The sequence below is a fragment of the Aethina tumida genome, chromosome 3 (genome assembly GCF_024364675.1).
Source record: "Aethina tumida isolate Nest 87 chromosome 3, icAetTumi1.1, whole genome shotgun sequence".
NCBI lineage: Eukaryota > Metazoa > Arthropoda > Insecta > Coleoptera > Nitidulidae > Aethina > Aethina tumida.
Window position 1 is genome coordinate 18,929,986 of NC_065437.1, and position 25,268 is coordinate 18,955,253.

Here is a 25,268-nt window from a genome sequence, read left to right on the forward strand (position 1 = left end):
CGGTGAAGATTTGAATATTAATGTTACATAAGTTGCGTTGCATTGAAAAATAATGACTCTGCCGTGGGATCTAATTAAGAAGTTTACCCTTGAAAACACTGACCATTACCGAAGGTACTCATTCGATGAAAAATTTTTGATATGCGTTACAACTTAAATGCCTATGACAAAATAAACAACAAAATTATTGGATTGCTGCAGGGCAGCCTAGCGTGACCGTTAGAACAATATTGCACGACGGACTCTGTATTTGTTCAACATAGTATTCGAAACCAGTTTAAAATTTTTAATAATGATACATTAACTATTCATTATTGGACTGTCGCAGTCATTAGAACGCACTAAAAGTTATTGGTAACAACGATAAACAAACCAGGTCACATCTAATTTACTTAAATTGCCATCATTCTACACTATTTGAATTCTAGTCAAGATTAAATTATAATAAAATAAAATATCGGCCTGAAGAAACCAGAAAAATATAAATACTCGGACAGACGAAGAGAAAATGGGTTAAAGTAAAAGTTGAATTAATAAGACCGAATCTTTACTTTCCATTTGATATTTGAAATATAATAACATTAAATGAAGACTTGCTTTATGATCTGAAGATACCCAGAGATTGAAAATAGTGAAAGAACATAAGATTTTGAATAGTTACTATTGTTGTGCTACTGTTCCATATTAAAGAACTTTTCGTTAATGCACCCTCTACAATCATGCACCCTTTTGACTCGCACACCTCCCCTAACTGCGCCCATGAACAAAACTACTAAATACCGAATAGGTTTCTAAAGATTTGACAAAAAGTTAAATAATACATGGTTTGTTTATATAATCCATTAATCATATTTAAAAATACCAAACAATAGAAATTGAAGCCAATTAAAAAAATCTATACATCAAAATATTCGCAAATATAGATTAACAATTTTGTAAAAGAAAGATTGTGTTAATATTAATTGTAAGTAATTCTTAGAATTTCAAACAATTGTTATAAATAAACATTATTCTTATCAAGACGTGTTTCCAAGTATCATTTTAAAACTATGACAAAAATATAAAATTGTTGATATGCTGTTTAATAATTTCTATTTTTCGGTATCAACAAAATAATACTATAAATATTTGTGACTGTGATTGTTTTAGCACCATTTGTTTTAAATAAGAAACAAAAATAATAAAAAAAATATATCTTATCATGAGTAATCAGTTGCATTTCCTATAATTCATTCATGAAAACACAAATAAATAAATAAATAAATATTTTACAAGTAGTTTTAAAATGTTTTCAATTTAATACATAATCTATGTTACATAAAAAATATTGTATCTAAAGTAAATTAAAAATCAAAAATATAACTTGATAATATATTCTGTAATATGGCTGGAAGAAAATATTCATAATTAAAAATTAATAAACATAACATCTTTATATATGTGTGGCAGTATTAAAAAAGTCATGAACAAATGCTTGTACTCTATCGCGTACGCAGAGTTGCATACTTGAATCACACCCTAACATTATGAAAATGCTAAGGGACATATTTATATAATTAAGATTATTCTAATGGAATTTTTATTTCAGCTGCTATGCATAGTATGACTAATTTAATTTAATTAAGTCTTATGACGTGAAAGAATATTCTAATTCCATTCTAATATAATATACAGTGTGGCCCATTTGAAAGTGAGACACCCTCATAATATGTGTTTTATCCAATTTTGAAATTTTAATTATAACGCAAGATAATATGTACTTAATGTCACGTTTTTGACAAAACCAAACCATAATATATGATTTTTTAGACATGAAAATTGAAGTAATCATACTAGCAAATTTTTTATAGCAAATATAACTACACCGCTGAATTAAGTACCACATGAAATGAGTGTACACCAAATTTTACATAAAATTTATTCATATTCATGATGCTGTGGAAAAATTAAAAAGCATATTTTTTGTAGGAACTTTTTTGGTAACTATGGAATAAATTATCAAAAATAGCACAAATTATCTTATTTTTCAACTTTGTTTGAATACTATTCTAATAATTTCTATACTAATACTAAAATGCATAATACTCGTAATAAATTTTATTTGCTTCACCAATAGACGTTAGTATTTGAATACATTTAACATTTCTTCGCCTTTATTTTTGGTTCGTTGTTACTTTTCTCAATTTTTCTTCTTCTCTTAATTTTACTACGAATTTATGATGAACGCATTGAATTGAACGGTGAATTGATGGAAGTAAATAAAATATGGGTATCAAGTGTATTAGTTGTGAGTATTGCATTATTAGTAAAATATTCTAATATTTTTGAAAAATAAGATAATTTGTGCTTTTCTTGTCAGTTGATACTACTTGATTAAAAAATAAATTTTTAATTTCCAGAATTCTAGGGGGTACTTAATCCAGTGGGGCCTAACAAATTGCTCATTATAAATATATTTTTATATTTCCATGTTTTACAATTAAAAAAAGTTTGTCAAAATGGGACGAAAAATACAAATTTTATGGGGATGTCCTGCTTGGGCCACATAGTATATTAAACTAAATTGAGCAATAGTAAAAATTGTTTTAAAAATTCGTCTAAACTTGAGTTACAAAATTACATATCTAGTCAGAACTACAAAGTGATAAAATACATTTTCATTTTTATTTCAAATAATAAGTTAAAATAACAAAATTAAGGCAGTTAGATTTACTACAGAACATTAGATTTTGACAACTGAATTATTTTTAGCGAGTGGTACGGTGTTGCATTGCCCAGTAATGGATGTCACTCTTCATAAGGGAAATGCAGAGATTTGAGAATAATAGACCTATTGTTGAGTTCGTCACCGGTAGCACCTAATTTAGTTCTTATTTGCTTATTGTGCCTTAAATGGATAAATGGACTATAATATGCAGAATAATTTATAACCCTTTCTATTCTGAATTCTTAATATACCTATTCGTACATTCGACAATAAAGCATAGGAGGCAAGTTAAAAGTGAACATTTTATTTATTATAGCCGTTTGTAAATTTATAGTGTTTTTGATGGTGAGATTTTTATGGTAAAGGAGACATAAACACACACAATACAGGTAAGTTTCAATTTTTATGATTTATTATTCTGACGTTTAATTAACGAAATTACAAACATGTATTTAAATTAAATTAAAAAATAAATATATAGATTATTGAAATATATTAGATTTAACAATATAAATAAATGTATTGCTCACCGAATTTACATGTGTTTTCAAACTGTTCACTGATACGACTGGCACATTGTATGACTACATACGTTATCATCTTGAGTAGGCACTAAACTTTCTGTAATATGGTTGATTTAAATCGAATTATTAAATCTATATCCATCGAATGAAAAAAAAATGTTTAGTTTTAAAATTTGCCCATTTTAACTTTTTTCATATACATAATATACATTGTAGATAGTCTACACACAGTTTAAATAATTCATTTTATAATTACACACTTTTATTCCGTCGTAAAGCAATTTTGATGTTTAAAAATTTACCACCTAACAAGATATAAATACTGTCTGTGCATATAACACCAGCCATACTATACCCTGTTATTAGCCTAAAACACCTGTAATTTGTAAAGCTTTACTTTGACCTCTATGTATAAATTACAATTTTAAAAGTTAGAGTTGTCAAACATCATAAAACATTAAAGCGCGTCGTTAGAAAAAAGTGACATTCTATATAAAATATTGTATATTTTAATTCGAAATTTCACATAAGAATAAATTCTTGTATTATATGGAATGAAAAAAAAAAGCTTTGATTTTAATGGAAGAATATTTATTAATATTTACAATTCTCATTTATTTAATTTTAACAAAGTTATCCATTTATTTCTTGTTTCTTTGTTAAACACTATATAAAACAAAAATAATACAAATTGTTCAAGAGTTACAGATATAGAAAAAATGTATATAAAAAATATACGAATAAAGGAGTTCCTAATAATTTCGGCTAATATTCCAAAAATCCAAGGTAATCCGAAGATAAAAAATAACAGTACTCCAAGCTTTATCTGCAACTTATTACTACCTACATTTCCATTTGATTCAACTTTTTTGTTTCTTACTTCGTACATTACAATACCAAAAATAATACTATTTATAGTAATGACTACACATATTGGCAACAATACCCCCAAATACAAAGTTAAACCTTTAGGATAACAAATATAATTGTCTTCTTGATTATAACTGTGTGGATCTATCAGGCCAGTAATTAGCACCGGTACAAGTCCCACGCCCCATCCAAAAAATACAGATTTTAAAACAAGATTATTCGGAAGTGGCCCTAATACTCTAACGAATCTTAAATATTGTAAAAAGGCATAAACCAACATCCAAGAAAATTTGCTAATCACCATGTAATGTAACATCATGCCTGTAATTAAACACCCAGTATACGAATGAATGTCATCACTGTCCATAAGTTGTACGCTCAAACATTGTAAAATTATCGAAACTGATAAATGCAACAAAATTTTCGTTCCAGGTTTCTCTCGCCAACTTTCAAATAATACCGCGGTGAGAACGATGCCTATTAAACCAATTATTGAAAGCATAAAACCACACATTGTTATAACATGTAAAATAAAATAATTACTTGAAGTTAATTCTATAATCACCGAATGGTCTTGCAAAATTAACAGCGCAAAATGAGTTAAATGTGAAAACGAACAAATGTGCAAGTCGGTATTGTTTTTGAATCGTCCCAAATAATTTCCACCAACAGTCGACCATATGCCTCTATGCCTTTTAGTATGTTTACCGTAATCCCAGAAGCCACATTCTATGTTACGATTTTCACTTGATTTGAACAAAATTGGAATGGAGTTACTTAAGAAATGTCCATGTCCAGGAATATTGACACTAACTACCGGACCAACAGAATGTTTTGATTCACTTAGGAAGAACGTATCATGGTTGTACACAATAATTATTAGATTCACATCAGACACTTTACCCTTTGTTCTGTTGTAAATAGTGTTTAACACATTTTCTGGTACGTAAACTAGCAACTTAAGATCTAATTTATCTATATCACTTTCAAATTCGTTTGCTCTATTTACAGAATTGACAGTAGAATTAGAGTATACTACTATACCGGAATTATTACTTAGAAAAGGATTAGTGAAGTACATAAATAAGTTTTTACTGTTGATTGTATGAACCTCTGACTTGTTAAAATCTGTTGTAGCCACTGCATCTTCAAGAATATCTACTATGTCATCAGTAACGTTAAACCACTCCTGAGCGTATCGTAATTTTTCTAAATTTAAGGAAGACACATTGTCCACAATTTCTAAAGTCTTATTTAAAATTTCCATACTCACATTTAGAGAGTTATAAATAGTTTTTAATACCTTAGAAATATAATAAACATCGATGGTTGTTACATCATTTTTTGATATCATGTCTGATATATTATTAATTTTTTCAAATGTAATATTTGTATCGTAAACATTAAATAAATATTCAGTTAATGGTGAAGCCTTTTCATCAAAGTTACATTCACCAGTGACATCAGACCAATATGCCCCGGTTAGGAAGGTCCCTTCGCATACTCGTCTTGCTGGCATATTTGAACTGACGCAAATTTCCTTTGGGAGAGTTGATTTTCCCCTCTCTGTCAAAGGCCAACTGGTCCTTCGGCCTCCTACTTCTTCGTTGAATGGAATGCAATATTCAGCATTTCTGAAATATATCACTTTTATGGAGCTGTCGATAGTGTCCAAAAGATTCTTCATTCTGTAAAATTCTCCTATACGGTTCCTACCTTTGGTAGTACTGACGTGAATAAGTAAATCCAAAAAATTTGCATTTATATCAAAATTAATTACATCCATAACTCTAAATGTTGCGTCCGACCCTTTAAAGGCGGTTTTTATTTCTGAATGTATGAATTTAGGAAAAGGTATGTTTAACAAATTACCACAATCGAATGCCAAACAAGCATTGTACATTTGAAATCTCAGAGCGTATTCGTTGACTTTTACCTTCTTAAATGCAATAATTGATTCAGAATACACTATATCAGAAAAATTGTTTGACTTATGTGCTTCACACCAATAAGCTCCCATGTAATCTTCCAATTTGACTTCATACACTGACACGGATCTTTCTTTTAACCCAAACGTTTTTCTATCGTCAGACTGCACAATTTTATTAATTTTCACCAGTTTCTTCAAATCGTCCGAAGCATTCGTAAAGCAATACACAGCTTCAGTGTCTTTCATCCGAAATACACCTTCTGGTGAGTAAATTATTAGGTACAACTTTTTCTTTGATTTATTAAATGACATCTCCAGTACCGGAATAGATGTGGCATTCAAGGCTCTTAATCCAAACGGTCTATCAAAAATACAAATTGAACATGAGACTGATACGTTCGAAGTCTTCCACAAATCCTTTGTGATAACTTGGTTATTATCTATGTTACACAATTCGTTTCCTGCATATTTACTTAAAAGATTTTTCTCAAACGGCGTTTCAATTTTGGCCAAGTTCTCGCAAACATTATCATAAATCTTACAGTAGCATTTTTTAGAACCTAGTCCTGCTGGAATACATCCTTTGGAACATTTATTCGTACCGGAATCCTTTTGAAATATGCACACATGTGGATATAATTTGTCGCAGTATTCAGGTATTAAATTGTTAAGGCGGGGATGATACAGAAGGCAGTCCCTGTTAAAAATATCATCTTTGATTGATATATTAAACTTTGGGTTAATAGTACGCCCGTGATTCGAATCCATTGTCATATATTCATAGGGTCCATATTTCACACGTCTTTTGGCAGGTATCCATATTAAGTTGCTTTTATAATTGATTGATTTTGGTTGAAAATTTGTGGATATCTTGTCCATTAAAGCCGTACATCGTTCGTTCCAGTGTACTGGTGCTGTTACAACAGCGCACACTTCGGTTTCGATAAAAAAATTTGGACACTCTTTATTGTCGTTAATCAAAACGTGGCAAAGTGGTGGTGAACTGGGAATCCATGATCCGTTTATACATTGTCTGGTGATTAGTTTATTTTCTTGATCTAGACATGGAGGACTTGACATTACTATGTAACTGTCAATGATTTTTTTGGAATTTTGAGGTAGCCAGTTTACTTTTAAATTAGTATTCATCGAATTTGACTTTTCAGGGAGGCACACCTAGAAAGTGAATACATTTTTTATTAATACATATTAAATATTTAAGCTTTCATAAAATTGGGAAAAAATTAATAGAGGCAAAATTAATTTTAACAAATATTCCTTTTTATTTAAATTATATTTTTCTTGGTCAAATCCGTAAATGGAAAAAAGTTGTATAGACAAATGAATATTATATAATTATAATATTATATAATATTAGATTTTATTAAAGATTACTAAACATTTCCTTTAAGGAAATGTAGATCTCCTTATTGAATGTAAATTAGTAACAAATTTAGATATATTTCTTGATACTTTTGTTATGTATTTAAATTAATTAAATTGATTTTAATTAGGTTACCTTAACTGTTTTACATAATTACCTGATGCGAATTGTTAAACAGTTCAAGCAGTAAAAAAATGAATATGCTGCACTTTTGCAATTTAATCCAATTAACATTTTTCTCGTAGTTTGTTGCACTTCGTTTAATTATTTCGCACATAATTACAAAAACATAACTTCATAATGTACGTACTGCTAAAAATTTTAGTAACTAAATACACAACCGATAAGAATTCGCCATGCTTATTCGGTAAAAGACAAATATTAACAAACACATCTATGAAACGCCGCGAAACAATTATTATTACAATTAGTGGGATGTAATCGAGTGCGATCGTGTTTATTAACACACATAAATGAATAATTAGTTAAACTATACGTGCATTTGAATTTTTTTTATGAATTATTGTTTTACGCTTAACTATTATATTACCGTTAAATGAAAAATATTTAAAATTATCTAGTTAATTTGCGTTTAAGATAAAAAAATATAAACAACAAAAAATATCTAAAAATAAAATAAAAAAGTTAAAATTTTTTAAAAGAAAATTTTGAAATGGTAGATTTTAATTTTTATGAATCAACATATTTTAAAAAGTATTTAAAAAACCAATTTTGTTACAGGAATATCAAGATGTGGCTTAGAGCCATTTCCTTTTATTTCCTGGTTCTATCCGTAAGTTCGCAAGCTGTTGGCAACGAATTTAAAATAAAAAATGAATATGTTTCAGATATACGGAAGACATATCCAGAAGAGGAGTATAGACTTAATAGCAGCACATGGCTTAATAACAGACCCAAAACTACCTGAAGACGTGGTTCCTCAGGATTATATTATCCAAATACATCCTTTGCCAGACAAAGGCATTTTTAGCGGCAAAGTTTCGATTAACTTTACAGTTCAATCACCAACAAAAACAATTGCATTACATTGCCATCCGGATTTGGAACTGGTTGAAACTATAGTTCGACAATTCACACGTTCCGAGGAGGAAGTGTATGTTGTATATTTTATTTTGTTAATTTTGGGAGATTAAATTGGTTATATAGTATGAAGGTTAAATTGGCTAATTGGAATTTTGCGTCAGAGGTTGACTCGTGTTAACACTTCAGCCGGTAAACAAGTTACTGAGAGTTGAAAATAAAAAAAACACTCTTTATATTAACGTCAATTTTACAGTTAAATATTCCTCTTGATTGTTGCAGTTGATTTTATTCGATCAATAATGTAGATGTTTTCTTTTCACTAACTCAATAACTATTGTTTATAGGAAAAACAAAGTTTCTCCTGATCAGTATCCAAGAAGTTTGATAATTTCGGGTACAGAAAGAGAAAAGAAAAATCCCATCCTTCAGATAATTCTCAAAGACCCCATCCAAGAAGGAGCTCTCTTTGAAATATCGATGGGTTACACAGGAAAAATATTTAATGACACTAGCGAAGGATTATTCAGAAGTAGTTACATTGATCCTCAAACGTCTCAAAATAAATGGTTTGTGGCGACACACTTGAGACCAAATATGGCCAGAAACGTATTCCCTTCCTTTGACGAACCCGGTTACAAAACACCGATAACTATAAAAATTGGCAGACATAGAAATATGACTGCCACATCAAACATGCCTTTGGAGTCAACTGAACCCATGTATGAACGTTGGATGATATTGTTTTTGCTCTATTATATATTTAGAATATTTGTAGGGAGAATTGGGACGGATGGGTATGGGATACGTTTAAGAAGTCTCCTCCAATGGCAACTTATTCTGTTGGATTCGTCGTATCTGAATTTAGTACGATAAAATGTACTAAAGTATTGAAAGATAATCACACATTAACCGGATATAGTAAGAATTTAAAATTGACGTTGTTTTTGAAACTGTAAATTTTCTTTTCAGACGTGGAAATGGGAATATGGGCCAGACCTAATTTTATTAACGCTTTAGTAAATGTTTCCGACAAAGTAAATAGGTCAATTCACATATTGGAAGACTTTTGGGCAAGACAATATCCTTTGCCAAAGTTGGATCTCTTTGCTCTGCCCAACTACCAAGCTACTCGACCAGCAGATAGTTGGGGATTATTATTATTTAAGTAAGTTTAGAATGAAACAAAAATATTAGAGAAAATTTGTGAAAATTTTAGAGATAAAGCATAGTCACAAAATTAACACCAGTGTTGACTGAGTTGTCTATGTTAAAAGATAACATACTAACAATCTATATACGAGGTGTAATTAAAAAGTTCCCTTTTCTTTTTGTCCAAATTGTTATACAATAGAATATTAATATTAATATTTTCATAGAGAAAGTGATCTTAGTGGAAAAGGATCATGGCATATAACTCATGAATTGGTATACCAATGGATTGGGGCTTTGGCTACTCCCTTCTGGTGGACTGATGCACAAATTAACAACGCTCTTGTACGATATGTTACAGCATATACAACATTAAAGGTAAAATAAATACAACATTTTTTTATTTCTTAAAGTAATATTAATTCATTATAAATACAATAAAAATATGACAAAATTCACATAATTACACTGATAAAAAAGCTAATTAATGCATTATAATTATACCATCATTGATTTTATTGTTATATATTTCAGAAAAAAAAAACATTTTAAAATCTATTCTATATAAAATAAATTTAGTAAAAGTATTATAAAATATTAATATAATTACTATTTAGTATTCAAACATTACAATATTAACACAATATAACAACATATACAACAAAAATTGATACATAAATTATTATTTAATCGATATTAATTTTGTAAATAAATTCTTGTTATGAGTAGATAGATAAAATTTTTGATGACTATCTTAATTTTTTCAATCTTTGAAATTTGCACTTGCTGATTAAATAATATGCGCAAAAATTATAATTAACAATAATTTGTTATAAATACATTTTATATATTTCAATTGAAAAAATGAGAAAAAATATTATATAATTCTATGTGGAAATGTATTATTGTGGTTTCCATTGTTGCCAACTATTATGTCTATAAGACTATCCGAAATTACGTTCTCCGGCGATTACAAAATTAAGATTGTTGAATTGCAATGAATTGAGCAAATTTCATAATCGAGCAATTAAATGTTGCAAAAAGGATTTGTTTAATTATGCATGGCAATTTAGTGCCAAACTGTCATATTAAAAAATTGAATGATTGACTAACATGAAATATTTTTAAATTGCTATTCAATAAATAAACAGTTGAACTTTAAAATAAAGAGAATGTTTCAATAATTTAAATAAAGTATGAAATATGAATTAAAATTTCAGATGAATGACAAAGAAACCTTTAACAACTGGCCCATGACAATGTTATATTCAATTTACTACGAATTCAGCAAGAGATATCCACATGGAAAAAGTACCGCTATAAAGCAAGACACTACATCATCTAAAACAGAATTAGTATTTAGAATGTTAAACTACACATTGGGAGAAGAAACTGTAAAGAAAGGATTACAGCGATTTATAGCCGACAGGTAATATTCTTTAAGTACTTGGATCTATGCTGATGCTGGTCTTGACATACATTTCATGAAAATCTAATTATCTTATACATTTTACGAGCTTATTTTAAATACACTTCCTTAATTGCGAGTTACCATTAATTTGCATTTATTCAATTTGCAACCTTAACTATGGGACTTAATTTTCTAAGGAAACATTAGGTTCAGGGTTAAGTAATTTAAATCATGCTAGAATCTATAAATAATATTTTCAGGGGATTCAAAACATTCTTTGGAGATGACATTTGGAACAGCATCACTGAACAGGCTAGAGACGATAAAACTTTGGATGAAAAAATTACTGTAAATGAAATAGCAGGGTCATGGGTTACTAAAGATAGATTACCAGTTGTCACAGTACAAAGGAATTATGAAAACAACAGTGCAGTTTTATCTCAAGTAAAATAAATTATTATGAAAATTCAAACATTGTGCTAAAACATGTAAATTTTACAGAGGGTGTATTTAAGGGAAAGACCCCATGATGTCCCCGATCAAGAGAAATTTGTATGGTGGATTCCCGTTGTGATGATAAGACAAAATAATTTAGACTTTACGACATTTAAACCATCCGTTTGGATGAAAAGAGAAAAGGAAATCACCATGACCGGACTTCCCGGAAAAGATGAATTTATAATCGTCAATCCTGAAGAAATAGGCACGTATTCAGCAATTACCCGCATAAAATTGGCTAGTACAACGATTTATAAATAAGTTTCCATTTCACACAGGTCCATTCCCAGTTAATTATGATACGGAAAATTGGAACATGTTGGCGAAGTTCCTCTGCACGGAAAACAGACAGAAAATACCTGTGGTCACTAGAGCCAAATTGTTACATGACGCGTGGAATCTGGCATATGCCGGTAACCTAAACTTCGGCACTGCTCTGAACATGACTCTGTTCTTAAAATACGAGAGAGACTATTTGGCTTGGGATCCCGTTTTCACTTTAATCGATCACATAGGCAGACACATAGATAGTTCCGCCGTCCATAAAAAGTTCCAGGTAAAAATCACAACATAAGTTAAGTCAGTAAAAATATTCTGAAACGCTGGTTATGGCTATTATGTGTAATTTCTCTAATAGAATTTTAAATTAAACAACATTTATCGTGAGTCTAGAAAACTAATTGGAAATTCTTCAATATCAAGTTAATGCAATCACAAATACAAGTAATTAAATTCTAATTATAGTCCTATGTGAGAATACTTTTGACTCCATTATATGAAGAACTGGGCAACGAACCACAAGAAGGTGAATCTGAAGGAAGGGCGCATCTTAGAAGTTCCACGAAAGTATTCCTTTGTCAAGCCGGCTACAAACCATGCATAGAGGAAGCGCAAGAAGCCTACAAGAAATGGATGGAGAGCAAAAATCCAGATGAAGGAAACCCGTAAGTAATTTCATTTCCACGAAATTGTTTTAGTAAATATCATGATTTAATGATACTAGTTTGTAAACAATGGCTGTCAGTTATTGGTACCATTCGATATTCTCACAATACCCGTAATTGTAGGTTTTGACCACAAAAATAGCATGCATTGTACAATTTCATTGCAAAATGGACTGGCAAAATTATACGTTTATCATCATTTTATTCGCAATTGGAAGAATGGAAAAATTTGCGCATGCAACAACAAGGAAGTGGTCTGTTATTTTTAAAAATGTTTCAAGGCTTCGTTAATAGAAAAGTAAATTTCGTCCAAATGTAAATGTGATGTTTGTTTAGTGTTTTCCTGGAGAAGCCTCAGCAACGCCTCATTTGTAAATATTCGCCATCAAAATTCGACACCACCAGATTCTAAATGATATTTACAATAATGTTTATGTATGCCTATTCGTTTTAAATTTAACGATTGTTATGTAGTAAATATTTACAAATAATTTGGTTACACATTAAGCCATGACGCAATTTATCAATAATTGTAATGAAGGCTGTTAGAACAGATGGCCAAAATAGTACCCGATTTAATTAATACGGTAGCATTACTTTAATAACAATTATTTAATATTTATAACTACGTGTATAATCATATTTGCATATCATGCATATTTTAAATATTATTATATTCACTAAAATATGAATCAATATCAAAAGATAATAATGTGAAAATTATATTTAATAAATAAGATATCATTTATATACTGACAACTATAGTGAATAATTTAAATTATTTGGATCAGCAATCTTTTAAACCACTTTATATGATCATAAATCCCTTCAAATAGTACTAATGTAATAGTACAAAGATTTGAATTGGAAGCTATCAAAAGACTCGAATTTGGTTTCACAAATTAAAATTAACATAACGTAAACAGATAACGATGTATGCATATTAATTATTAATGAACTCAATTGATAGTTATTTCATTGTCTTATGGTGTCAGATCGAAAACAACTAGGAAATAAACAAAGTCCAATCTAAAAAAACTTTGTACCCTCGCAGAAATGTTTTAATCTACACGCTTTAATCATTTCTTTTTTTTCAATATTGTCGAGCGAAGATATTTACTAACAACGCTTATAATTGCGGTTCAAAGTTTAACACTTGGATAAATTTCCACAATAAACAAAAATATTGCCATAGTAGCACAAAAACTGTGTCATTATGACTTTGAATTTATTTTGGGTTATCACTAACGAATATTTCCTAAAATTACTGGTTGTGATCATTTTTTTTTTTCAGCGTTGCGAACCAGTACATATGTCCCGTATTTAAATGGGGCACCGAAGAGGAATGGGAATTCGGATTGCAAAGAGTTATTCAATTTCCACCTGGAAGAAAACAAAGCGAAAGGACTTATTTATTGAAAACGTTGGCCGGCTGTCCGAATGACGCGTCTAAAATCGAAAAACTTCTTACAATCACTGTCCTAGAGAAAAATGGAAACTTCAGCGATACAGATGTGTATCTGATTTTCAGCATGTTGACAGGTGGGGCAAATGGTTACACCACATTGTTTAATTTCTTGAAAAAGAACTGGGATGAAATCAAAAAAAGGTAAGTCCATTCGTTTAAACACCTTTAAACTCATGTGTGATATTTTAATTATGGCTAAAGTGCATTCTATTATTTATAGAAATTGGTTATAAGCAATAATAATTATGCTTAATGTTTGTGCTACCTTTGTATTCTAAAGATAAGACATGTATGGACTATTGTTCCGATATGATCTTATCGGAAATATGTCAAATAACCTTCGTTTTGTTTCGTTGACAAAGGTCAAAGTTACTCATTAGAATTATTTTGATAAAGGAACTTACATATTAATGTATTTTTATTTTATCTGAGCATTCGTTTCTTTTATTAAATAGAGAATTTACACATATACTAATAGTAAATATTTATTAGAATTTAATACAGACACCAGATGCTGTATAATTGCAATATATGAATAACTTATCTTACAATAAATAATCTTGACATATGAGTAGATATACCACACATGCTATTACATTTTATAGATGGTATTGCAAAAAACATATAGGTCGCTTTACACAATTTGTTAATAAAATAACTTTGAAGTATAGATTAAATTTTTATTGCACAATAACATTGAACATTAAACAATAATTTATAGTAAAAACTTAACAAAACATAATATATATAATAAAATTACGTGTGACATTTTTTTCTTATATAGGTAAATGTTAATTAAACTAATTTTTTTTTTCAATTTTGCGAGATTACAATAATTAAAAAATTTGTACAATTAATTGCTTAACATCAATTAATCCTAATAAAATTCTTTATAACCAATAATTATGTCATAAATTAGATGCGTTTCACATTTGACATTTCTTACATTAATGTTTTTGTCCTTGTGATAAATGTTTAATGAACCAAAATTTCAAGAAATTCAATGTGCAAACTGTAATATAATTTACTATTATATTACGACAAATCTTTACTTTCCACACATAACAATCATTAAGACTAGATAGATATTAAGTAATATACATTAAAACATTACTATAATAATTATAAATACAACAGTATATTTATTAATTATTTAAATTTATTATGAACTATTTCACTGTACTAATAAAGTGCTCTTTCAGGTTAGAAGACAAACCTTATCTATGGAATAGTCTAATTACCTCAGCTACCACCGTGTTTAAAACACAAGAAGGTCTCGACATGGTATCAGAACTGTATGTTCAAAGACAAAGCGAATTTGGTACTGCTGATTTCGTTATAGAAAAAGCCCTGAAGAATATTAAGGAAGAAACCAAATGGAGTAACGACAATCTTCCAATCATAGAGAAATGGTTAGATCATTATTTAGCAGTTAATGACATTGCCGAAGTTCCAAAATAATGTTTTATATATTTACATTTTAATTAGTTAGATAGCAACAAGTATTTATTCAATGATTCGATTTCTGGTCATTCTTCAATGTAATTTGAATAGAAGAATAGGTCTCTACATATTATAAAATATATATTTTACCGTTTTAAAATATATTTATTTTGTATCTGTTTTAATTTTCTTAAATAAAGTATTGTGTAGACTATATGTATTAATATACATCCTAACGAATAAAACAGTTTCTTTAAAAATATATATTTTTATTAGACTAATTAAATAAGTACAAATATCACTATTTACAATAAATTAAACAAATGTGCGATTATGACATTTCATGCATAAGTATTTACATTAATCGCAGTGAGTCACATTCATAGTCAGTCTGAGAAAACTACTCATAATTATTTAAATAACTATACATAAAACACATGAGTAAAGAGTGTTCCGATTACAATTAACAAAGATGCGACGTATGTATGCGCTGAATTTTTTGGTTGCTGCTTACAAGGAGTATGACTTTTAAGATATTTGAAGAAAGCGTTTACAAGATTAGCAGGTGTTGGAGTATCACATTTTTCAAGTTCGGTATTGACACAAACTCGTACTTCATCAAAATCGTCACAGTCTTTTTCCGTAATCAAGAATGTTGGAATTTCTAAAAAGGTTAATGCATTTAACTCAGTCGGTACTCTGCTGCCAAAAGTTGTGTTCACACATTGCTGGAGCATTTCCTTTTGTTCTTTCATACACTCCACACCTTTCTCTGCCACAAACATTGCCATACGATCGCCATCTCTGTAGCAAAGGAAATCTTTTAATTTTTCAATGGTTTTTAGTGATTCGTTTAAATTCTTTGATTCCTGTTCGCTTATCCATTTCCTGGACTTCTCCAGAGGTGAAATATAACATAAGCTAATGTTTTCATATTTGTTACAGTATCGTCCAAAGACTTCGTCCATTGATCCAGTTTTCTTAGCTTCATTCAGTTCCAATTCAAGTTTTGTGGTGTTGATAAAAGTATCGACACAAGCCTGAGTGAAATTTTTTACTGTACAAGGAATTTCTCCAACGATATCGTCTACAATTTTTTCAAGAATTCCGGCCGGAGAACTCGGTTCACACTGTTCGAGTTCAAATTTAATACACTTTTTTAGATTTTCAACTTCTGAACAGTCGTATTTTTCTAAAATTGTGGTGGCGAATTGAATAAGTGAAACATTTGTAGGGTGATTGTGTTTAAAGTCAGTTAATGTTTCATTAAAACATGTTTTTATCTGTTCTTCCCGCTGCTTTGTACAATCAATTCCACCCTGTTGCACAAATTCGGCCACAAGGGGCCCATTTCTATAACACAAATTGTTTTTCAATGCTCTGATCACGTTCAAGGACGTTTCGAAAACTCGAACTTCCCGGAAATTCAAACACTTTTTCAGATCCTCGATGACTGTGGGGAAACAAAATGACGTGGTTTCGACTTTTCCACAATATTTTCCAAGTTCACGTTCAACCTCCTGCGTTCCATTTTCCCTGGCTTTTTGAAGACTTGTTTGTAAGGCACCAATTTCCATCACACCTAACAAACACCCTTTTATGAATTCCTGCCGCTCCTGCAAACCTTCCATTATAGCTGGATCCGCATTATTCTTGTCACATTTCTCTTTCATTGTCATCATAAAGTCAGCTTCGCCTATTGGAATTTTACTAATATTTAAATTCTTGACTATTGGGCTTAAATGTTCCAACACCATCGCCACATCTTCATTGGATATATTCTGCGTGTTTCCTTGTTCGAAATACACTAACACAAAAACAACCACAATTGCTGACCGATACATCGTGAGTAATGACACGCTGCACCGACGACCCAAACTTCTAAACTAAATGTAGGATTAAATATCTATTAATAATGCGGACTTATCTTGAAAATTATATCCGAATGTGACTTACAGGTGGTTTGATCGTTGTGACTGAGGATAAAAGTCCGGAGATGCACGAACTGCAGCATCGTATCTCATTCCAATTGAAACTTTTGATAACCCTTTATAATTTATTAATAGATAAAATTATAGTTTTATATGTATATCTACTTGTGTAGAAATGCTAATAATCAATAGTTTAGCGTTGAAATTTATTATATAAGATATATTTCATCTTCGTACTTTATATTTATTTTATTTTTTATTAATTTATTATTTATCATTATTTGAAAAGCGTAAATCACTCGAAGATGATAATGTTTGAAAAATAGAACAGGACGAATATTTTTCAATACATGAGTAAATATTTTTATAAATACTGGAGATTAAAACTATATATAAAATTCAAAACATAACGTCATAATTAGTCATTATTTATTTCTTTGTATTCAACAGCGCATCTTTGATGATTAAAGTTTGTTCACATGATGATTAAATGTTAACTCTGTTTCTGCATTATTCTTTTATAGTATCAAAGTTCACTAGTCCAAATATTTTATTATTTATCTATTAATTCTCATTGTGACAGTAGTTAATAATGTGAAACTTGTTTAATTACTTGATGTGAGTGATGCACGTGAGCTACATCAATCTACTATATAACCTTCATTAGTTTTCTTAAATATTCAATTACTTTTTTGTTTTTTGACATCTATTTGTACATACAATTTAATTACGATTTAATTAATTTTAGTACAACATATAAACCGCCTACTTTATTTTCTAACTAGAATCTGTTAATGTTTAAATTGTATGTCCTTTACACAGGTTAATGACATAATTGGGCATGTCTTTTAAATCAGTAGATTATATTTCCCTTTAACAATAATATCTTGCAACATTACTGCAATTATACTATAGTCCAGAGGTGGCCAACCTGCGGCTCGCGAGCCGCATGCGGCTTATTGAAAGATTATTTGTGGCTCTCGATATATGTACCCAAGACTATACTTTTGTCAATAAAAATTTACTTATCATTAATAACTAACTATCTATATACAGAGTGTCATTTAAATTTCACACAGAAAACATAAAACTTATATTTATTCGTTTAAAAATAAAGGTTTTGTTTATAAAAGTATGGTTGTTCAATCTCAGAACATTATATCTAAATGACTAAATGATGATAAAATTAAATTTAAAAATATATATTTATAACGTAGGAAATTTTTCGAAACGAGAATATTCATTAAACTTTGATTTCAATTTTTACGATTATTAACTTGTTTATAATCATGTATGAAATAAATAAATATAGTATCAATAATAAAAATTAAAATTCCAAGAAAAGTATAATTAATTTAGTGATAACCTTTTGGTGATATTTATTTTATGAAAAAAATTGGTACTTTAAATTAGTGTGTCTAAGTTCATGATATTTATGTTAGTATAAATTCTAATTATTATTTTTTTAATGAAGAGTTGTTTTTCTCCATTTAAAAATAAATTTAGACAATTTTAATTATTTGGAATGCTTTTAAATATTTTGTGTGTACAGTGTTCAGTATATGTTTTATTACTATTATGATATATTGATAAAAAATATATTTTTTTATAATTTCAGAATCAAAAAATATATATTTATCTTAAGGATATTAGAATTAGTCCAAAATTTTAAATTTTGCGTGGAAGAGATAAGTAAACATATTCACACGTTGGCGTGTCTCAGGAATTTTTAGAAAAATTATTCAGCTCCCTGATAGCAAATTTATTCCATTTTCGGTTACACATGTTGTGTAAAATTGAAGTTGAATGAATTAATGTATAAAAAATATTTTTAATCAATTCTGATCTAAAAACTTAATTGTTAATTCATAGGTCGTCCAAAATTGTTCCTCGGTACACATTGACAAAATAAACAATCTATGTTATTAGTACATAATAAAAGATTACTGTAAGAATATACAGCTATTACAAACCAACAGAATTTTGTCGAATAATAAAATTTTCATTTCTGTCAAATTTCGCACATTTATTTATTGCTAATTAGTCAAATATCAAACATCATATATCTTTCAATGCTCGCAAGAAAATGTAATTCCATCAACCATAATACTTAGTGAAGAATGCGTAAACATATTTTCTTCACTAGAAATTATAATTTTTATTTTCCACGCCTACATTCTTGCGATAAATTAATTGTGTTACAAATACCTCATAAAATTAATCAGAAAAGGAGCCCTATATCAAGTATTATTATTAATTTTCTGATTAATTGATGTCATGTTAAATAAAATCAGTCTAATCGAAATTTAATCTTATCTTTTCTGTCTGAAAACACATTTAGAATGTTACAAACTTAACCACATATTTATTCTTTAAATATACATGTTTGATTTGCAACATTTGTAAATAAGTAATGTTATTATACATACCTGAAACGATGTAATGGAATAAAAAATATCTTTAAATTAGTAAAAAACAGCCTTAATATATATATTTTTATTATTAACAAACAGTAACTAAATTAATGTACTTACAATTTCAAAAGAACTCTTTCTATAAAATATAATTTGTATTAAAATAATGTTAACTTTACAGCCAATTCTTTTTAGCTAATGCCAACACGGTATCTTTCAATTTCCTTTTGTGATTAGGTCCCAGTAAATCTTTCCTGCTCCAATCAGAATCCTGAAAATCTTCTAAACTATTTTGTACTTTTCCCCTCTCAGTGCAAATAGGTTTCAGCATCACTAAAACGTGATAAACCTCGGTGGGCGCCACTTCATTTAATTCTTTAATGTAAGCATCCCATGAAAATTGTGCAAGATCGATGTGAAAGTCATTGAGAACAGCAATGAAACTGTTGTAATACAATTTAATAAAATCATCGATATGTTTTTCTAAGACAGAATTTGTGACACTCGTAAAGAGGAAGAACACAAGGTCGCGCACTGCAGAAGCGTACCGCATTATCTGGAGGTCGACGATCTTATTTTTAATTGCTTTTCCATTGTTGTCCCTCAGAAGCATGGTATTACTGACCCAGAAATCAGAATGGGCCATGGTACCCCATGGTTCATTAGGTGGCGGTCTGTTTACATACGGATTTGCTGCCGCATCATCAACAATTTCTTGAAGACGAGTCAAGTATTTTTGGAGTTCTGGAATGTCTTTGGCTCCATCCATTATACTGTTATGGAATGCTAGGCCTACTTCTTCGGGAAGCTGTTCCAAACCATTGTTTTTGACCAGACATGGTCGTACCTTTTCGTCAAACACATGAGGCTTAAGTAATTTTAAAGCAAGAGGAACAGCATGAAACTTTGCTAAATCTTGAATAATAATATTTGTAGCTTCTAAATCGAAGCCTACCAGACGATCTTCAGTTTTGTATCCTTGAAGTTTTAAGTTTTCGAATATTAGCACACCATCTTCATCCACCTGATTTTTATTTTCGTCCAGACTCACCCTAGCTCCATAACATTTGGGAAATATATCCAAAATTTGGTGTTCAGGAACGTTGTATTCTTTCTGAAGCTCAATTAGAGCAGGAATAGTTTCGGTGTAAGCGATCACTTCCTTTCTGAATGTAACTCCGATATCGAAGGCAATTCTCAACACTTCATTGGCGGGAATAAGTTTTGCTACTAAATTTAACACTTGTTCCTTACCACCGGCTTTTCTCACTGTCACGTCCAGGGCCAACATAATGCTCCCATAGTGTTCACCGGGAGCGGTAAGAATAGTAGTCTTCTGATCGACGACTTCGATGTCATCGCCCAGCGTCTTTGTAAGCAGCTCGCCAACGTTGTTCACTTTCGATTTAACCATCATGAAAATTGAACTGAAGCACCAGACGCGGTACGAGTGCAATCCGTAACGTCAATCATTCAATTCAGTTTGGTTTACGGTGTGGACAAATAACACGTGACTTACGAGCCGCAATTTTGAAGTGGAAAGGGGAAGATAGATACCGATATTTAGACTACATAAATAAATTTCAGCCGGCCTGTTAGTTCCTTCAATGCGGCCAATTATTTTAAATTACTCGTGTTTTTGCAATTGCCAACAACGGTTTTGCGGTTATTAGACTTTTCCACATTGCGTTGTTAAATTATAAATTATCAAAAGTTCGTCAATTATTCGTAACGTTGATAAGTTGATACCTATTTGTTGCCAATAGAATATTATCTTAAAATAAATGTAGGTTAAGGATAGAGACATTTTTGTTAATGCGCCAACAGCTTATCGAATTGTTTATCAAATTATTTTATATTAACAATTGTATTTTTAGGTTTAGGTATTAAATTAAAAATTAAAATAATAAATATTAGGTATGCAGTACTTAAATATTGACAAGGTTGGCAAGGCAATTTGGCGATGCGTCATTTCACTATCACTAAATAATGGAAATTTATGAAGAGACTAAATTATTTTTAAATATTTGCATTCTCCAATAAAGCATACTGTTTATGCACAATCAGACTTATTTAAAAGCGTTTAACACCATAATAATCTCCGTACATATTTTAAAGTTAAAATACACTTCATATCCCTTCAATATATGATGCAATAACAATGTTTTACTATACTGTGTCTAACTTTTCTAATATATTTGCAAAGTTTTTTCGTATATATATTGATACATAAACTTTATCTTTATTACTAATAAATCATTAGATAAATTGTAATTTATATGACATATGTCCTTTTTAGCAAAGCTAATAAGCTTGATAAAATTCATATTTTTTGTGTTCAATCAACAACAGTTTCAAATTATTTACAATGACACCCGGATAAACATGGCCCATATAAGTTTGTGATTAATTCTAATGCACTTTCCCCTTTTATCCAATAACATTTGTGTTAGTGTAAATAATTTCACCGGCTTTAATTGAATTTTTACTATTTTACACTGTTTTACCATATAAACTTTTATAAAATTGATAACATATTAACAAATACATATGTGGTTAGTTGATTAATTTATATAATAAGAATATCAAAAACTGGTCGATAAAGTATTTATAAGAACAATTATTTTTGGAAAACATTTTAAGTATTATTTTCGGAATAAATAATTTACCACGGCAATCTTAATTAAAAAAAAATAAAATTTACTAGAATTCATAGAAAAATTTTATTTTATGAGTTAAATACAAAATTGTTAGTACAGCTCCGTTACCAATTAGTTTTAATGACAGTGAAAGGAAAAATATCAATATAATTATTTTCGTAAAAAAGATACCAAAGAAGTAAATATAGTTTTATTCAATTAATTTATTTTCATCCACAGACACACTAATTTTCATTATATAACTTTATTATTTATTATTTCTCTAATAATATTATTTTATTTTTAATTATTTTATATTAATATATGTTAATAATTACATAAATGTAGTAAACTTATCAAAATTCTTAAGAATTAATGATATCATAAATTTTAATATTGTTTAAAATCCGAAATTCAAAATGATATTGATCGCTGTTCTATATAAAGCATTATATTATTTTTTCTATCATGTAATGTGGGCTGCCTACCTCAATGTGATCACGTAATTTGTTGCACAAATAACCTATAAATCAGCTTTATTTATTTCATATTTTACAGGATTTTTAGTTTATTGCCTTATTACTGAAATAAATGAAAAATGTACTATTAAGATTAAAAACCTAATAAAATATGTTTACATAAGGTCAATAAATTATCAGTGTTCATAATCAATTGAAAACATGTTAATTAAGCGATAATCACGAAAGCAATTATTATTGGTTCGCATTTGAGTACATCTCGTTGTGAACTCTGTAATATACGAAATTAACTAAAGGTAATTATACATGGCAACGTTGTTTGTCGAAAATGTCGTTTTTATTCAGGAGAGGTTATATTTACATTCCAAAAAAAACTATTTTCAAGCCCTTAGTTCGATTAAAAACAGTATGTTTATTTAGCCATTTCATTATTTTGTCCATAAAAATACACGTATTTAAATGTTATTCGGTTTTAGGCCATGTGCAACTCCTATGAGTGGAATCCCTGTGAATACCTGCTCTCAAGGAATCCAGAAGTTAATTATGCCATAATCATTCTGAATACGCCCATAAACTTCGGCTTCAACACGCATTTCATTGTAAAAATGTGGAATCAAGGTACTTTTGTGACTGTCATTGTATATTTCTTTAGTAAAACCATTATTTTCAGCCAAAATCCGAGTTACTGTAGATGGGGGAACAAAAAGATGGTTGAACTGGTTAAGTTTAAATAAATATGAGCTTAAAGATATATTATATCCTGACATGATCACTGGTGATATGGATTCTCTTCCAAAGGATGTTTTGGAGCTATTTGAGAATACCAACACACAAATCATATGCACTCCTGACCAAGATAACACTGATTTTACTAAGTCACTAATTGAATTGAATGATCAATGCATTAGGGAAAATATACATGTAAGTAGATTTGAAAAAAATCAAATACAATTCTTGTTACAAATTACAAAATGTAAAATATTAACAAAAGAATATTTTATGCGACAGTTGTTTTCCACTTTAATTTTTAGATAGATACAGTATTTGTATTGGCTGACACATGTGGTAGGCTTGATCACATATTGGGAAATATCAACACTCTGTTTAAATCTGACAATATAATTAAGGACACTTCAATATTTCAAATTGCTAGCAATTCATTGACATGGATACTTAGGAAAGGTGAACACATTATACATATTCCAATTAATTTGAGGAAAAATCAGGAATGGTGCGCCCTTTTGCCTATAGGATCACCTTGTGAAGTTTCAACCAAAGGTCTTAAATGGAATTTGGGTTTGTTATTAAAATAGAAATCAATTTTCAATTATATAATATATTATTTACAGAAGGACAAACACTCGAATTTAATGGAATTGTAAGTTCTTCCAATACTTATGATAGTACTTCAGATGTAGTTAGAATTGTTACAAATGAACCTTTAGTGTGGTCAATGGGTATAGATACACTGTTATAGTATTTTATGACCTATAAGAATAATATCATTTTATACTATGATTTTCAATTATTAGGTAGTCTACTAAATTTGTAATATACATATATGTATATCATTTACATTAAAAGTTATTGCATTCAAATTTGTTATATAAACCATGATAAATTTATTGGTTTGTGTTTTAGTTTGTGTATAAATTAAACATTGGTAAATAGAATCCATATATTTATATATGTATACACATACTATAAAATTTGGTGTTCTAAACAGGACCTAGTGACGTTTTAATTATTTGTTGGGAAAAATGATCTTGTTATATATTTTTATATTTTTTCTATATAAAATATATTTTATTGGCATTATGTTATAGAATTTTTTTCTTTTATCTGTGATTAAAAAGTGTGATAAACTTCCCGTTACTTTCAAATGCAGATTCTTTTATATCTTGTCTATCCTTAAACTAAGGCGGTATACATTCATAAAGTACCTTATCTGATAGACAGTAATCAAATATAATAAACCAAAAAGACGTTATCGTTAGTTTCATCCATGTCTATGGTTTTACATTAAAAAATGTTTCAGCATATTTAGTTTTTTTTACTTTCACTTATTCAACGGAAACAGATAATGTCAGGAAATTATTTTTTATAATAAAGATCCTATGACAAATTGAAATATCTGGTATTACTTATTTAAACGTGAGGTCCTTTTTATAAATTATTAACCTTAGTCACATCTGAAGAACTATTAATACTATTTTTTATAATTATTTTAGTTATTAGGTGTAATAATTTTATTCAGCTGAATATACCAATGAAATTTATATTGCAACTAAAAGAGAAACTTATTTAAAAATAATATGAAGGGGTTAGTTATTTAAACGTATTTTATAAGAACTTATTACTTATAAAAATTATCCGATCTATCTGAGTAGAATCAAAAAACATGTGTCTAATAATACGATTAGCGAACGACAC

The 25,268-nt window shown here is 29.1% G+C and overlaps 6 protein-coding genes across 8 annotated transcripts in view; 3 read left to right on the plus strand and 3 right to left on the minus strand.

The window, feature by feature from the left end:
• Positions 1-25,268, plus strand: part of LOC109593864 (troponin T) — a 168,468-nt gene that overhangs the window by 134,898 nt on the left and 8,302 nt on the right. The gene's annotated exons all lie outside the window — the stretch shown is intronic.
• Positions 2,962-15,583, plus strand: LOC109593872 (aminopeptidase N). The gene is made up of 14 exons (XM_020009002.2): positions 2,962-3,096; positions 8,157-8,208; positions 8,264-8,529; positions 8,804-9,178; positions 9,235-9,377; positions 9,429-9,624; positions 9,836-9,986; positions 10,829-11,037; positions 11,280-11,463; positions 11,521-11,722; positions 11,796-12,073; positions 12,262-12,461; positions 13,756-14,070; positions 15,132-15,583. The coding sequence occupies exons 2-14, from the start codon at positions 8,167-8,169 to the stop codon at positions 15,388-15,390; spliced, it is 2,820 nt and encodes a 939-aa protein (XP_019864561.1). The 5' UTR covers positions 2,962-3,096; positions 8,157-8,166; the 3' UTR covers positions 15,391-15,583.
• On the minus strand, positions 3,875-7,111 carry LOC126264809 (adhesion G-protein coupled receptor G4-like; the record flags this gene model as incomplete). Its single annotated transcript, XM_049964188.1, has 1 exon — positions 3,875-7,111. A coding segment is annotated over exon 1 (3,237 nt), but the record flags the coding sequence as incomplete, so codon positions are not given.
• Positions 15,621-17,482, minus strand: LOC109609693 (uncharacterized). The gene is made up of 2 exons (XM_020026412.2): positions 17,329-17,482; positions 15,621-17,258 (listed from the first exon to the last, which is right to left on the minus strand). Exon 2 carries the CDS (start codon positions 17,214-17,216, stop codon positions 15,795-15,797), a length of 1,422 nt encoding a protein of 473 aa, XP_019881971.2. The 5' UTR covers positions 17,217-17,258; positions 17,329-17,482; the 3' UTR covers positions 15,621-15,794.
• Positions 19,788-21,219, minus strand: LOC109609694 (uncharacterized). The gene has a single exon (XM_020026413.2). It carries the CDS (start codon positions 21,132-21,134, stop codon positions 19,893-19,895), a length of 1,242 nt encoding a protein of 413 aa, XP_019881972.2. The 5' UTR covers positions 21,135-21,219; the 3' UTR covers positions 19,788-19,892.
• On the plus strand, positions 22,902-24,653 carry LOC109593862 (thiamin pyrophosphokinase 1). 2 transcript variants are annotated; one of them, XM_049965537.1, is made up of 5 exons: positions 22,902-23,131; positions 23,312-23,453; positions 23,506-23,756; positions 23,867-24,131; positions 24,185-24,653. In XM_049965537.1, exons 2-5 carry the CDS (start codon positions 23,315-23,317, stop codon positions 24,310-24,312), a joined length of 783 nt encoding a protein of 260 aa, XP_049821494.1. In that variant the 5' UTR covers positions 22,902-23,131; positions 23,312-23,314; the 3' UTR covers positions 24,313-24,653. The 2 variants fall into 2 exon arrangements, with proteins under 2 accessions (XP_049821494.1, XP_019864541.2); XM_020008982.2 differs by lacking the exon at positions 22,902-23,131 and adding an exon at positions 23,159-23,241.